This window comes from Sceloporus occidentalis, unplaced genomic scaffold, assembly GCF_023333645.1.
Source record: "Sceloporus occidentalis isolate IW3139 unplaced genomic scaffold, rSceOcc1.0.p SCAF_13, whole genome shotgun sequence".
NCBI classification, from domain to species: Eukaryota; Metazoa; Chordata; class Lepidosauria; order Squamata; family Phrynosomatidae; genus Sceloporus; species Sceloporus occidentalis.
Window position 1 is genome coordinate 16979331 of NW_028316993.1, and position 15654 is coordinate 16994984.

Here is a 15654-nt window from a genome sequence, read left to right on the forward strand (position 1 = left end):
AGAGCCCTGGGTTGAATCCAGAAGCAACACATAAAATTTAAAAATCTTTAACAGCAGAAGCAATGGGCCAACTGACTCTATCATAATGACTCTTTGCAATTTGCTCCCCACATTATTAATCCAGGACTACAGAATGTTTACAAGTAACTGTACTTGATTTCTCATTTATTTGTTGTTGTTTTTTTTCATTTGGAAGAAAAGATTCCATATAGACCAAAACACATAAACACATAACATAGCATAAAATAAATGTTATATTTTTGTTTTTATTGTTTTCATGTGCTTTGGTATTTTTAACTGTTTTAATATGTACTGTTTTAAATGCTTTTTAGCTTTTAAATTGTATTTTATTCTTCTAATAAGTAATATATATTAATACTATACTACTTTAATGCTCTCTTTTGTATATCTTTAATTGTATTGTTTTTTAATCTGCAAGCTGCTTTGTGTCCCAATTTGGGGGGAAAAGCAGGATATAAATAAATATAGTAACAACAATAACAACAGAGTTGGAAGAAATGTTGTAGAGTAGTGAAGGAGTTCACTTCATGAGCATTTCTCTACTAGACAGAGGCACTGTTCCAAATACACCCATGAGAAGTTGTAGTTTGCTTTCTAGGATCCTAGTTTGGATTCATATGACAAAAGAAAATAAACCAAAATTTCTCTAAAGTTGTCCATGTCTGTTTCATTTTTTAAGTTTCAATGTACTGTAAACAAAAGAGCAAACTTGAAAGCCACGAGACTGGCGTAAAAGGCAATGTGGGTGTGCATCACACTTTCAGCAGATCTTGGTCAAGGGACTGATATCACTGGTCAGCTGCTGGGGTCCTCATGTGCCAGGAAGGCCCACCAGAGACAAGTCCTGACCCAATCCTAATGAGTAAGAATAGCAATCACCACTGCCTGACTTTGAGGAGCAAGGCACTGCTAGAAACTACTACTACCATCCAGATTGGTTTGGGCAATTGGCAGCAAGTAGCAGATGTAGCTGCTCTGCACTTTTCCTAAGGGTGAGCTTGAGGATTACGACTGAGATACAGGAGCTGCTCACCTGCTCAGGCATCAAGGTCCCACAGCCACTGCTGCTTGCCCTCTGCCTCTACTATCTGAAAATAACACAGCCTGCATTTAGATCAGCCTCTGCTCCATGAGAACAATGTAGGACCCATTGTTCTTGTTGTTGTGTGCCTTCAAGTCATTTCTGATGAATGGCAATCTTAAGGTGAACCTACCATGGGGTTTCCTAGGCAGAAATTCTTCAGAGGAGGTTTGCCATTGCCTTCCTCTCAAGTTGAGATGGTGTGACTTGTCCATGATCACTCGTAGGTTTCCATAGGCAAGCAGGGATTTGAACACTGGTTTCCGGAGCCACAGTCCAGCATTCAAATGAAACACTGGACCTGCAGGACGCTGCCTTCTTGTTTTTACCCCATTTTGTCTTTGGAAAGCCAGACAGATTTTAAATATTAATTGCCACAAGATGGCAGCACTGACTCAGCAAACACCCATCTTTACTTCCATCACAGGTAGCTTTCACACAGCCAAAGGCAAGGTTCCAAATACTTCTTAAGAGCCTCCCACTTGAATGGATGGAAGTGATCTCAGATTTGGGTCTGAGGTTCCTAGACGGATTCTTCTAGGGGACCGCAAGATCCATGGTGAGAATTATTTGTTGGAGGCCCTTCAGAACTTCACAATCACCATTGGGCTCTCCCAAGTTGTCACTGGCCTGACATGCGCCAGAGGTTGCACTGTGGTGCCAGTGTTACAATCTAGGCAGAAAGACCATGATCTGGTTGCATAACAATTTTCTCCAAACATTTTATCATGGTGAGACAACTAAGTAGAGTAACTTAGGATATAAGACTGGTGTGCAAGTGATCAAGAGGTCCATCTTGAAGGCCAGTGGCTCCTATTGGTTTCCTAAGGGCTCTTTTGAGGTATTTGGGGTTGGAATGAACAACCTTTCTTTTGATGTCTAGGTCTTGCTGTGGAATGCAAAACTGAGTTGGATAGTTATGCACAAGAAATTCCTCTCCCTTGTTTGTATCTGTTTGGCTCTAGAGGTTTGTGTACAAAGAGAAAGATAGAAGTGGCAAAAGACTTCAAGAAGAAGTCTGAGGAGATATAAGAGCTAATTTTAGAATCCACAGTATGGCAAAGAAGTAATTCTTCTCTGCCATCACACCATCCTTGCAGTGCCATCAAAGAGAAATTTCTAGAGTGGTGCACAACCCCCCTTTCATTTGATTACTTGGATCTTTTTCAATCTGGTTTGGTGCCAGAATAGCTTTGATCACTCAAATGGATCCCCTTTTTCAGATAACATGATTCTGGAGATGTGGGCTAGTGATCCAATGCAGGGACTTCTCATTGACAACATTAACACTTCTGGAATGCTCCCCCCACAAAAGTTTGCCTTGTGCCAAAAACAATGCTTTCTTGGCACAAGGAAGGAGTTTTAGATTTGTTGGGACCTTTTAGATTTGTGGTTTTTAATCTGATAGGACGCTGGCTGCTTCTATTTAATTGAGATGTTCTGATGTTTTTCTATGTCAGTGTAATAGCTACCCTGAGAGCTGGGAAGCAGTATTTAAAAAAGAAAACCCAGGCATACCATTAATACCCCATATGACCACCAGTCAGCACTCTGAGTGTGGCCTTGGCGATTCACCACTTCCGGAGCCATGTACTCCACAGTCCCACAGAAAGAATATGCCTTTTTCTCATGATCAATGGCTTCTTTGCTCAAACCAAAGTCTACAAAAGGGGGAAGACATTGGAGGAGTTGGGGTGGGTAGAAAGAGAAAGGGAATGAAGGGAACCAAAAGAGAGTAAAATTCAATAACCTATCTGCTCAACAATGACAAAATAAAAAGGGTATTCAGAACAAAGGTATAGGAAAAAACTAACAACAACCACCACCACCAAACGTAAGGGACATTGTACCTGTAAGTTTGATATGCCCTTCGTCATCCAGGAGAATACTATGAGGAAAAGAGAGAGACAGAGCATATAACGTGCAGAAACAGGAATAAAATATACAACTAGAACACACGCAGACAGATTATAGTTGGATAAACTGGCTTGCAAGACAAAATTCAGACACCAGAGATCATGTCAAATGATTTCCTTTGCTCTGATTTTAATTTTTGCTCCAAGTCTTAACGGTGGTGGTACAGTGGACCCTTGTTATCCGCTGGGGTTTGGTTCCAAGATCCCCCATGGATAACAAAATCTGTGGATGCTCAAGTCCCATTCAATATAATGACATAGCAAAATGGTGTCCCTTATAAAAATTGGAAAAATCAAGGTTTGATCTTTGAAATTTATACATTTTTGAACATTTTCAATCTGTGTATGCTTGAATCTGTGCATAAAAAATCTGTGTATAAGAAGGGCCAACTGTATGACTCTGCAGAAAAGCACATGGTTTGCAGGGAGCCAGGTTCCAGTCCTCAGTTTCAATTATGGTTGTCAAATTTTCAAAACAGCAATAAGAGACACTTAAAATTCATGATGCCGAATTGACACGAAGTAGCTATTAACAGTGTTACTTTCTACCTAGGTATTAAATAAAAGCACTGATTTCTATTAATGTAGTGATGAACGTCTTGGTAAAATTAACATATTGCCCACATTCTCCAAATGTAAGTTACATTATGATGTACTTTATGAAAATCTCTTTTTTCTGCATGCATCAACATTCCTGAGTCTGTTTTAATCATAACCTACAAAGAAAAAAAATGCTTGACAACTATGATTAAATTTAAAGTACCAGTAATCTAAATATAAGATTTGGTTATATTTACAGAACATCTGTTCCTCTCCTCAATCCCGCAAGCCCAAAATATGGGAGTTTTGGCAACTTGTTCAGCCTATATAAGGGACACAAATAATTCCAGTCCTCAAATAAAGACATGCCTTATAATAAGGTACACCTGGCAATCCTAGTTTCAGTCTCTAGCAATACTAGTTTAAAAGATTCAGTAACAGTGATAGGAAAGACTTCTGCCTGAGACTTGAAAAAACAAGTCAGAGCAGACATTAATGAACTCAATGGACAGGTGACCTGCCTTGATATAAGGAAGACACATACACACACACAAAGAAATAAATAAAATAGTCTTCCTTATATCAAGGCAGGTCACCTGTCCATTGAGAGAGTGAGAGAGAGAGAGAGAGAGAGAGAGAGAGAGAGAGAGAGAGAGAGTGTGTGTGTGTGTGTATATGTATATATGTATATATATATATATATATATATATATATATATATAGAGAGAGAGAGAGAGAGAGAGAGAGAGAGAGAGAGAGTGAGAGTGTATATATATGTTGCTTTGGGACAGAAAGAAGCATGTCCTAACCAGTGGGGCACCATGTGAGAGAATTTACCAAAGACTGTGATCTGTGTTCAGTGATCTTTACAAGGACAGGTGGACCACAACAGGTTTGTAATGGCTACCCCAATCTCCCATATAAGGTAGTACTGTTACTCCCAAAGTGCAGGCTGGCTATTTCTTGTACATATTTGCAGAGGTGAGCTTCTATCTGCACAAGTTGAGAGCCTGGACAAGTTACTTTGGGGGGCTACAATGCCCATGGTTCCTCACTAGCATAGCCAGTGGCATTATAGTCTACAAATCTGGGCACTGAAGTCCAAAAATGTAACTCTCCCAACTTCTGTGCTGAGTTAGACAAAAAGTCAGCTTGATCCTTTCACCCAGGAATGGATTTCAGCCACTTTTCGGCTGTATAGAAGACAGAACACTATGGCAGGCTACAACATGGAGCAAGGTCAAGGAAAGACAGTGTATAGAGTATTATCCCATTGCCCTCCACCCTCAATGTGCCCCCAGAAGTAGTATGTTCCACTTGGAACAGTTAATGGCCTTGATTCACCCCATGGGCCAAATGCCAATACACATCTCAACCATTCAGGAATACACCCTGAAAGAAGCCCACAAATAACCCTGAAACCTTTGAGCTTTGCATACTTCTCTGGTTTAAGATCCCTGTACACAATTCCCAGACGGTGCAAGTGGCCGAGGCCCAATGCCAACTCTGCAAGGTAGAACTTCACATCTTCCTCAGTGAACATTACCTGAGAGGGACAGAGAACAAACAGAGGTCATACAATGCAGAAAGCAATGGCAAGATTGTGTGTTTTCCATGCATTTCTTAACATTACTTAGTAGGGAAGGAACTTTGATCATCCAGATTCATTTCTGTGACTTGAGATTTAGCTGTGTAGGTTTTTATTCAGAAAGGAGGTTTCTGGACTTCAGAAGAAATGGCTGAGCAAATCTCTGAAGAGGCCTGTTGGGTTTTCAAGTACAGAACCTGTGAAATCACTCCACATTTTTTTTAGGATGAGGTTTCAAAGCAGAATCTGGAGAAATAGATGAGACATTTGCATAACCTATTCTTCCTACCACAGAATTTGGTCCTATGCTCTGGCAGCCATTCTCAGAATGAATTGTTCGAACACACACAGCACTGTCAGATATTCTTCCCCATCTACTTTATTAAATAGACCTAGGATACTTGCCTTTCTTCTGCAAAGACGTTCTCATAAATGCATCAGTTTTGGGAGGAGACTTAGGAGTTGCAAAGCAGCTGGGGTGAGGGCTAAGAAAGGGTAGAATAGATTTGGAATCTTCCTCTTTAGAAGATAACCAGGTAGCTGTTCAACCAACCTCACATGCTTCCTTGCTCTCACAGAAGTTTCCTGTTACCCCATCAGAGCCTCTTTGTGCTTCCTGCCTTTCTGCCACCCCCATATTCTCCAAGGCAGCAAGCAGTCATTTTGCTTAAGAGTAGACATGGTGCAACAGGAGACCCACAAGAGCAATTAAGAGTAGGCCATGGTTTTGCAACTCTCTTGTTTTGTTTCACAGAGAAAGGCAGTTGGCTTATTGGTATATGGACCTAGCCATGGTTACAGATAAAACTCTGATCACTGTAGGCTTCTTGTCTCATTGTAAAAGCATTTTTCACTGAAGCCCAGAAGTTTGCACTAAATAAGGACCAAAGCTTGGAAACTGGAGTTTTGAAGAGGATGGATTAGAAGAAATTAATTATAAGAAATAGCAAATATAGGACAAATAATGTCTTAAACACATCTGGAATGCAGAGAACAATATTTGCAAATCTGTCATTCCCCCTAAAGAGTTACATAACGTCTTGCAATCCCCCTCCTAACTTAGTTTGATCATAAAGGGCAAATCTTCTTCAGCCCCTAAATCTTTCAATTTTATCTTTCATAACTGAAGGGCTATAACATGAGTTTTTCATCATTATAAGGCAAATTTAGATTTGTCAAATTTTGTAAATTTTTGTCAGTTTTGTGTGACTGTGTGGTGCAATTGTAGAAGTGCTGCAGACATGTGTGTATTCACAATGCACATAAATTGACTGTGTTAAGATTCTGGGCTCCTGCTACAACTGGGTTTTAATCCAGTTCCAAATAGTCCCAAAATAACAGATCTCTGTTCCCACAGAAGTTACAATAAACATTTATACAGAGGAGAGACTAGAGAAGTAAAAGGAGAGGTGAAGTTATGTTGCTAGACAATTCTCACAACCACGGCTGTGGAGTCAGAGTTATGGAGCTGGCAGAAAGTCTGGATGAAGTCAGTTAGCAGAAACTTACTGACATAGACTCTGATATCAAAATAAAAACTCATAATATATTTAGGGAATTTAGGAAAGTTTGACTATCAGAAATATGCAGCCATTGAAAAATTCATTTAGACAGCTGACTGATACCCTTACCATGGGTATCACAGTAGCTTTCTCCAGGAGGAGAGCTGGGCTGGCTGTTTGTATCCTGACAACATCACACAATGCACACAGCCCCCCATCCCAGTGTAATTCCTTCCTGCAGCACCCATCCTTACGCAAACCAATAGCATGCAAACCAGATATACTCACCTCTTTGGAAAGGCGCATGAAGAGGTCTCCCCCTCTGAGGAAGTCAAGGATGAGATACAATTTCCCCTCTGTCTGGAAAGCTGAAATGCAATGAACAGAACAGAAATCTGTGTTCTTCTCTGATCTGCCAGTGACAGAAGCTAACCTAAATGACATTCAAGTGTTCACTGGAAGCTAAGGCATACACTATGACAACCTCAATGGAGGGTCCTCCAAATGAGTCAGATTAACAACTCACACAATTTCCAAACAATGTGGCCAAAAAGGAAGGTCCCCTTCTTCCTGGAGGGCCAGGGTCCTCCATGAATGTGATTTAACAAGGTTTCAAAACAGGGGTTTGACGTAGAGTTCAGATCTTGAATTATGGGACTTCTTAGCTATCAAAACATTGCTTTATTCAGGAGGAAAGGAAATTGCTCTAAGAAGGGGATGTACTGAGGCTGGCTCTTAAATTTGTTAACCATGTTTACCTGGTAACCAGCCTAATGCCAGCCCTTCCCCATTATATGTTCATAGCTTGTTCACCATGGATTAATGGAACGTGTAACATTTGCAACTCCCCCTTTTTTCCAAGTAGCTCAAAATGGTACATATGGCTTTTCCTCAATTTTATTCTCAAGAGCATCTAGTGAGTGAGGCCAGGCTGAGAGTTGGTTACCTATGGAACTTGACGAAATGGGGAACTGAACCTGGGTATGCTAAATCGTAACCCAAATGCTACATTATACTGACTCTTTGTACTTCTGTTAGGATGGAGCTGGACCTCACAATAAATGTGCAGCTACTATGAGAAGTGGCATCCTTTTGTCAAGTTCTCCTCCTCTGTGGTGTACAATAGAACTTGCCCCACAAAGTTGGTATCAAGGATAGGTTCCTTGCCTCCTGCTCTATTTTGTTGGTTGGTGTGATGTGACAAGGTACAACATCATATTGCCAGGATATGGGCAAGCTTAACTGCACATCACGAAGAAGGAGGGAAAGATTTTGATACAAAGTTGGCACTTTAGCAGCAGTTATTGGAACATGGAGCTCTTCCTTCAGTTTCAAGCATAAGATGTTAACTTGTGCTTGAAAACTTTTAGTTTTGCACTGAAAGCTTCTTGGGCACATTCTTGCAACACATGAAGGTAGCATCCATGTGAGCTAGTAAACATCTGACATTTGTTTAGTGCAGTGGTCAGATTCGCTCCCAAGGGAACACTGGAGGGCAGCACCCCAACAAAAAAAAATGCCTCTAAAGCCATTTTTGCTAAGCTTGCTTGTTTCTCTTCACAGGGGCATTTTACGGTCAGAAGAGGCCTTTATTACAACAAGAAATGCCTCTTCTCAGCTTAAAACAGTCCCAACATTTGGCTAATTTTCCCCAAGCCCCCTAGATGGTGTTTGGGGCAAAAATGCTGGTATCAGAACCTGGGGGGTGGGGCGGGCAGGTTGGGACCATTAAAATCGCCATGATGGGTGCATTTCCCAACCACGGGTTTGATGTGGAAGCCAAAGATTGTCTTCTCCTCAGACAAGCCAAAATAATTCAAGAAAAAAATATGGCTAGGCCAGGCTGGGTGGGGAGTGGAGACAAACTAGAGTTCCTAGTTCAAATGTTACAATAAACAAACCATGAGTGGACGCTGATTTGTTAAGCTGGTCCTGCCTTCCAACAGGAGGCAAGTTAGAGCAAGGATATTGTACCAGCATGCTGGCTTGTTCATTGTGCTATGTAAAGGTGGACTATGTTTTTGCTTGTAGTATTTAAGACAATTCTTTTAGACAGCAATAAAGTATTATTTTTCTTATGCAATTCAAGTTAAAAGAGATTGCCTGGGTGCCATCTTGACCATTCGGCACAAGATGAAGGAAAATGAACTGGAACACTCACCATAATGGAGTTTCACAATGAATGGGTGGTTTACTTCCACTAGGATGTCCCTTTCCATTTTTGTCCTCACGCGGTCACGTACTGTCAACAAAAAATACAACAGAACTTAGGAAGGGAAGCCATAATAGTAGTTACAGTAGTATAAGAGGCTGGCACTAGCTACAGCAAAGTGGGCAACCTATGGCCCTACTAATGTCATTGGCCAAATTATACTGCCTTGAATTGATGCATATTTCAGTTTAACATCTGGAGGGCCAGATGTTATCCACCCACAAACTACACAGGCCAATATTTTATTTAAAACTAATCAATACTCCCCTGCTCAAGTGCTCCATTAATTTATCATTCAGGAAGATGTCTGGGAAGGAAGAGAATTATGCCAAGGATGGTGTGCCACTAAAAATCTATCCCCCATGCCACAACTGCCTTTATGTCCCTAATGTGTGGTGCTTCCTTACCTTTCAGAGTTGCTTTCTTCAGGACTTTCATGGCATAGAGGTGCCCATTGTCTGGCGGAGTGATTTTTCGGACAAGGAAGACCTGTACAGACGCCACACCAGAAAAGAGACTTAGAAGAATATAAATTAAAGAAACAAACAAGAGGGTTTGTAGAGAAGAAGACATCTTTAACCATGTCTTGGTGACTTCAGGCCAATTGCTTCTTTTAATTATAGCTGCTATCTTAAATAAAAACACACAGAGACCTTTTCTCTACCCTCCCGATTCATTTTGTGTATTTCACCAATACTATAATACGTTCCAACTTGTCTTGAGGTTTCTACCTGGAATTTCATGAGCTGCAGAAGCCCCATCCCACACTGAGAAACTAAACAGACTGACAGAAGAACTTTTTGTCAGAACAGCATTTTCCACCACACTGGAAGGTGGCAAGCTAGTTTAGGATGGGGAAAACAAAGCATGAGGCACACTCTGGACGCATCTGCACAAGCCAGAATATTCTAGGAGCAGCCTGGAGTATTCTGGTTCAAAAGCTGCCCTGAAATCCATGTTACTTGGGCACTCCAGTGTTGTCTGGCAGTTGTTCATATGCGTGTTCCAATATGCTGCCCACTGCTGCTGGCACAAGTCACTCCCTCTGAGGCTGGAAATGAGATGCCTGGCATCAATCACGTAGCGGGACACCTTGTTCTGATTTGAGAGGGAGAGACGCATACCCATGACAGTGGGTGGCACATGGATTTTCTGAGAAGAATTGGAGCAAAAGGTGAGTTTTTAAAATCCATTTTAAGGATGGTACTGTATAATGTGATTTTGGTGCTGAAATGGCTGTATATTGTCAGGATAATTTGCAGCAGAATCAGGGATTGGGCCTGCGTTCTCTGGATTGATTGTTGTAAGGTTGTGGGGGGGGGGAGGACAAGTTATTTGGAGACACCCACACTCTGAGCTGGAGAAAGTTACTTTTTAAAGAGTACAATTCCCAGAATCCCCTGGCCAGCATGGCTAGTAGAGTTGTAGTCCAAAAAGGACTAACATTTCCCATGGTCCAAGCACACCATGTCCTGTCTCTCAGATCTGATGCCTGCCACTTCACTATCTGAAGGAACAGGGCTAGCCCACAGTCACATGCAGAGTCTGGGCATAAGGTTTATCAATGGTACAAGAGTTTTCAGAGTTTTAAATGAGGAGAGAGGAAAGTAGTTTTGGACTTTTGCTTTTCAAATACTGTACTGTGAAGGGATGTTGGGTACTTTAAGTTTAAAAAGACAACTTCTGCTTCTGTCCAGTCCTAAGAATGCCTGGGGAAATGGGAAGGGATTTTTAAAGTACCTTTTTATAGCAATGCATCCACTTTTGCTTCCCTATCAAGAAACTGTGCCACCTGCTTCTTAGCTCTAAGCATGAATTGTGTAGAGGGCAAGTTCCACTGTATACACCCAGAAGTACTCTTATTTTATATTTATCTCTTCAGAATGAAGATGGTGGCCTTCAGTGGTTATACATAAAAGGAAAAAGGTGTGAGGCCACAAATTAAAGACTTAAAAGGTATAAATCTATGAAAAGGTGAACTCACTTTGCCAAAAGAACCCTGTCCCAGGACTTTAAGCAGCTCAAACTGTGATGGATGAGCCTTCTCAGACCCTTCTTTCACAAGGTATGTGATGGTGTATTCTTGGACAGAGCCTTCCTTCTGGGGAAAAAGTGATCACAGTGTTAGCACAACATACAGGCTCAAAGCAGAAGGATCACCTGTGATTTCAACAACAACACACCCAAATATGCCTCATTGGTTTTGAAACAAGTTCAACCTCTCAGCAACTTAAGAAGGCATTGAGACACTGAGTTCAAAAATCAAACCTGCCTGTATACATCTAGCAAATGTCCTGCACTGAAGTGGTATTTGCACATGCTGTGCTTTAGGTTTTTAGGAAAACTTGATTACATTCAAGAGACAAGATGTATGTTACATTTACAATATGGAGAAGATAATAGTGTTGGTGCCGGTGGCTGCAGGAGCATACACTCTCCTTTAATGGCAATACAGTCGAGAGGAGTAGTTTTTGCAAGAAGTTTTATTTAGCATTTCTTCAGTTTCCTGCACTGAAGTGCTGCACCCAGCTTGCCACTTCTGTTCTCGAAAATACCTCCCACAGGCTCAAAATAAGCTGAAGAGCTCTCTTGAAATGGCCAACTGAGCTCACTGGGAGGCTTATGGGCTTGTGGTTGATCATTTGGGGCTAGAAAATAATTTTGGAGGATGAGGGGCATAGGGATCTGCTGAACAGGTTTTGTGGAATCCCATGGATCAATAATAATAATAATAATAATAATAATAATAATAATAATAATAATTTATTTATTTAAAGCCCACCCCATCACAAGGAATCCAGGCGGGTTACAACAATAAAAATATATAGAGACTTTGCCCACCCAATATATGTCAATGCAGGTAGCAATAAAGTCCATTTTGACTGATCTCAATCTTTGATAGCCCTGTGAAATTCTGACTTTCAAAAGAAATTTTGGAAATTCTTCAAAAATGAGCTGAAACAAAATTATCCCGCTTTTGCACCTGCCCAATTCAAATGGTATAACTATTCCCAGCATGAAGAAAACCATGTGGTACCTGCTTGCCACACAGGTGTTAAAAGATAAGGGAAAAGAGGGAAGGCAGGCAGGCAGGCAGGTGTAATTCAGCACTATTATGGTTGAATATTCAGGGATTCCAACCTGGGCAAATTATAAATCAAGAACTGAAAGCCTGGGGCCTGGATGAACAAATCTGTCAGTTTCAGTTTTTCCCACATCCCAGTATTTATATTCTTAAAGTCTTTCCATCCAGATGTAATGACATTTGCAAATTTTGGCGAATTCTTATCAACAAAAGAGTGAGATGAAATTCTCACCCATCCTTGGTCCTGAGTAGTGGTAACCAGCCAGTAGCAGCAATCATTGTGCCCAAGCAACCTGGCATTCAGATGTAATACTGCTGCAAGTATTCACTTTATGCTGCAGTCATCATGGAAGGGGCAGGCATTTCCAAGGGAGCTCATGAGTCCCTTATTCTGCTACAGAACCAGAGTTCACCGTATACGGTCTACTCTCACAGCCTTTTGGCTGAGACTCAGTCGAAGCCCCTGCTTGCATGCCAACAGGACCCTATTTGCATTTGTACTCTGCATAACAATATGACTGTCCTTTCATTGTTGGATTCTCTGGCCTCATTTTCTGGTGTGTGTGTATATATGCCAATTTTATCCTTTACAGATGGGAGGACTCTGCCCATAGAAGGCTGGACTCCAGCAAATGTGTTAGTCTAAAGAGGCCACAATATCCTTAATTTCACCCCAGTGTCGTGCTCCTGACAGCAGGAAAGCTTTCAAGACACCAGCTTTGTGGCTTGCAAACATTTGCTGTTTTCATCCAATACCATATGTGCCTCCTACTCTCTTCAATCTTTCTGTCTCTCCCCCCCCCTCTTCCCACAATATCAAAAGCTGTGGTACATTTTGCCATTGACTGCCACGACTTTCTTTGGCAGGTGGCAAGGAGTGTGAATGTTTGTGCCACCACAATTACCCCCCCATGCCATGACAAACACCCCGATTTGTTGCCTAACACAGTTGGTGCGGCTGGCACATCAAGAAGCTAGACACCCCATCCCACCCCTCTGGGCCCCCCATGCCATCTGTTTAGCTTTGTGAGCCATTCTGTAGAAGCAGGAGTCCCCATGCCTTTTGGCAGTCTCAACACCCCTCCCCACAACCTCTCCTCCTCACTCTGGGGAAAGACTGAGCAAATGCCAACTCCCTGCATCTGGCATGGGCTGAAACATGCTTCATTCAGCCAGAGAGAAAGACACACATTCTGCATCAAGAAAATTGAGTAAGTAGTCCCAGAAGTCACATTCACTCAGAGAGACAGCCTTATAAAAAGGAAAAGGGAAAATAGCAGAATGAACATAAGAGCAGCTTTGTTGGATCAGAGCAAAGTCCCACCTACTCTATCATCTCACCTCCCACACTGATCAGCCAGATGCCTCTGGGAACCCCACAAACAGGACAGGAAGGCTCTATCCTTTTCCCCTTGTTGCTACTCATCAACTGGCATTTGATCCTGGAAGCAGCAGATAGGCATTCACAGACATCCTCCATGAATTTGTCTCATCTCCCTTCAACCACCATCTGAGCTGTCTTATACAGAAAAATCAAACTACCGTCAGCCCTCCATATCCATGGATTTTTTTTATCCATGGCTTGAAAATATTTTTTAAAATGTAACTTCCAAAAAGCAAAGCTTGATTTTGCTATTTTATATAAGGGGCACCATTTTATTATGCTATTGTATTTAATGGGATTTGGAGCATCCACAGATTTTGGTATCCACAGGGGATCCTGGAACCAAGGGCTTATGTACTTGCCTATCTGGAACACATCCAGGGAAGGACAACTAAGATGATCAAAGGTTTAGGAAACCAAGCCTTAGGAGGAATGACTGAGAGAGCTGGGTATGTTTATTTTGGAGAAAAGAAGATTGACATGATAGCTATCTTTAAATCTGTCACGTAGAAGACATAGCTTGTTTGCTGCTGCTCCAGAGACTAGATCATGAACCAATAGATTCAAATTACCAGGAAAGAGATTTTGCCTAAACACTAGGAAGAACTTCTTAACCGTAGAAGCTGTTTGACAGTGAAATAAATTGTCTCAGAAGATGGTGGACTCTCTTTCTTTGGAAGTCTTTAAACAGAAGTTGGACATGCATCTTTCAGGCCTTTGTGGCCCAATCCAACTATGATTCTATGACTCTATGAGCTCTTTAAGTAATATTTAGTCCAAGCTTCCTGAAGCAGATGGACCCTCTAAATGGTTGGGATTAAAGCTTCCACTGTCCCTGATCACTGGTCATGTTGAGTGAGGTTGAAGCCACAAAGCCAGAAGATGCCACCAAGCTTAGCAAAAGCTGCTCCCGTCAGAGTGACAGTGGTCTTCTCCCCAAGCTACCTAGCACAGTGGATGTGTTTCCCAGATCGGTTCTGTAGTTGTAGGACAATCCATATCATTTCAGACACTCATGTACATCGCTTGATTCATCTGTACTCAGTGATCAGCAAGTGAATGTCAGAGCCAACAGTGAATTTGATAAAATATTGCCTTTGAAGTGAACTGAGGAAATACAGAAATTGTACCCATGATAGCCTATTAAATGCATCATTTCATATTAGCCAGTTGTGGCAGGTATAAGAGGAAAAAAGAACACACTTCTTAAAAGAGGAGTGGGGAAAGTTTGATCCTCTGAATATTTTGTGCTTCAGCTTCTAAAAGCTCCAGCTTTTTTTACTTGGATGGGGTTGTCAGAAATATTATCCAGAACCTCTGAAGGGCAAAAGGTTTCTCTTTTCTACTCTGTTTGAGATTCATACTTTTAAATAAAAATCTGCAAAAACTGGAAGTCACAAAGCCTATATCAAAGGAACCTACCATGTAAGGCAGCCCACTGGTCCACACAACTCTGTAGTGCCTACATTGACTGGCAGCAGTTTTGCAGGGTTTCAGGCAGGTAACTTTCCCACTCCCTTTGGAGATGCTGCAAACTGAACATAGACCTGTGTGTATAGGTTCTTTATCATTTACCCTTAGGTCACATGCTGCCTCTTGGAAATAACCTAAGAGCAGATCCAGGGCACCAAGTCAGAGGTGGGCAATCTACTGGTGGATCTCTGAATGATTTGAAACAGACGGGAAAGGATGTTTGACTCTCAACTGTTAACAGCAGAAGGAACAAAAGGCCTCTCAGCCTGCCTTCATTATATTAAATAGTTGCAGAATGGTGATAAGTGTGGACCTTTGTATGGAAGGATGATACACTTCATCCAGTTTTGATTGTTGTTGCTGTTGTGCAATTTGTTGCGACTCTTAGGTGACCCTATCACAGGGATTTCTGGGGCTGAGAGTGTGTGACTTGCCTAAGATCAACTAGTGGGTTTCCATGGCCGTGCGGGGAATTGAATCCTGGTCTCCAGAATCATAGTCCAGTGCTCAAACCATTATATGCTGCTGGCTCCTTGGTTCTGCTACTCAAAACAAGTCCCTTAGCTCAGAATTCTTCAGCACTAGGTGTTTGTCTTTTGTACCTGGTTCAAGCTGGTGAGCTTGCAGTTCAAGTAAAAGCAACAGCAGCAGCAGCAGCAAATTACCTACTACAAACCTAAAGTCTGCTCTTCCTAGTCTCTCTCTCTCTGGCCTCCCAAAGCTCCCTTGTTTAAAGAGGTTGAAACTACTTATGAACACCTGGAGGTAACAGATGCAAATGAAAACAATTCTAGATTCCAGGAAATCAAGTGACATTTTACTGCTATCACAGCATCCTGGCCAGAGGTGTCT

At 41.6% G+C, this 15654-nt stretch overlaps 1 protein-coding gene across 5 annotated transcripts in view; it reads right to left on the reverse strand.

Annotated features, from left to right (window-relative positions):
- Positions 1 to 15654, reverse strand: part of LOC149305094 (ribosomal protein S6 kinase 2 alpha) — an 84213-nt gene that overhangs the window by 15062 nt on the left and 53497 nt on the right. For 3 of the 5 annotated variants that reach the window (XM_089478193.1, XM_089478197.1, XM_089478196.1), the window contains 7 exons: positions 10845 to 10961; positions 9268 to 9349; positions 8810 to 8890; positions 6937 to 7016; positions 4998 to 5104; positions 2953 to 2990; positions 2621 to 2763 (listed from right to left, as the gene is read on the reverse strand). In XM_089478193.1, coding sequence (XP_089334319.1) covers positions 2621 to 2763; positions 2953 to 2990; positions 4998 to 5104; positions 6937 to 7016; positions 8810 to 8890; positions 9268 to 9349; positions 10845 to 10961 — 648 coding nt within the window. The remainder of the gene's footprint in view (positions 1 to 2620; positions 2764 to 2952; positions 2991 to 4997; positions 5105 to 6936; positions 7017 to 8809; positions 8891 to 9267; positions 9350 to 10844; positions 10962 to 15654) is intronic. The other 2 variants (XM_089478194.1, XM_089478195.1) reach the window with 1 other exon arrangement.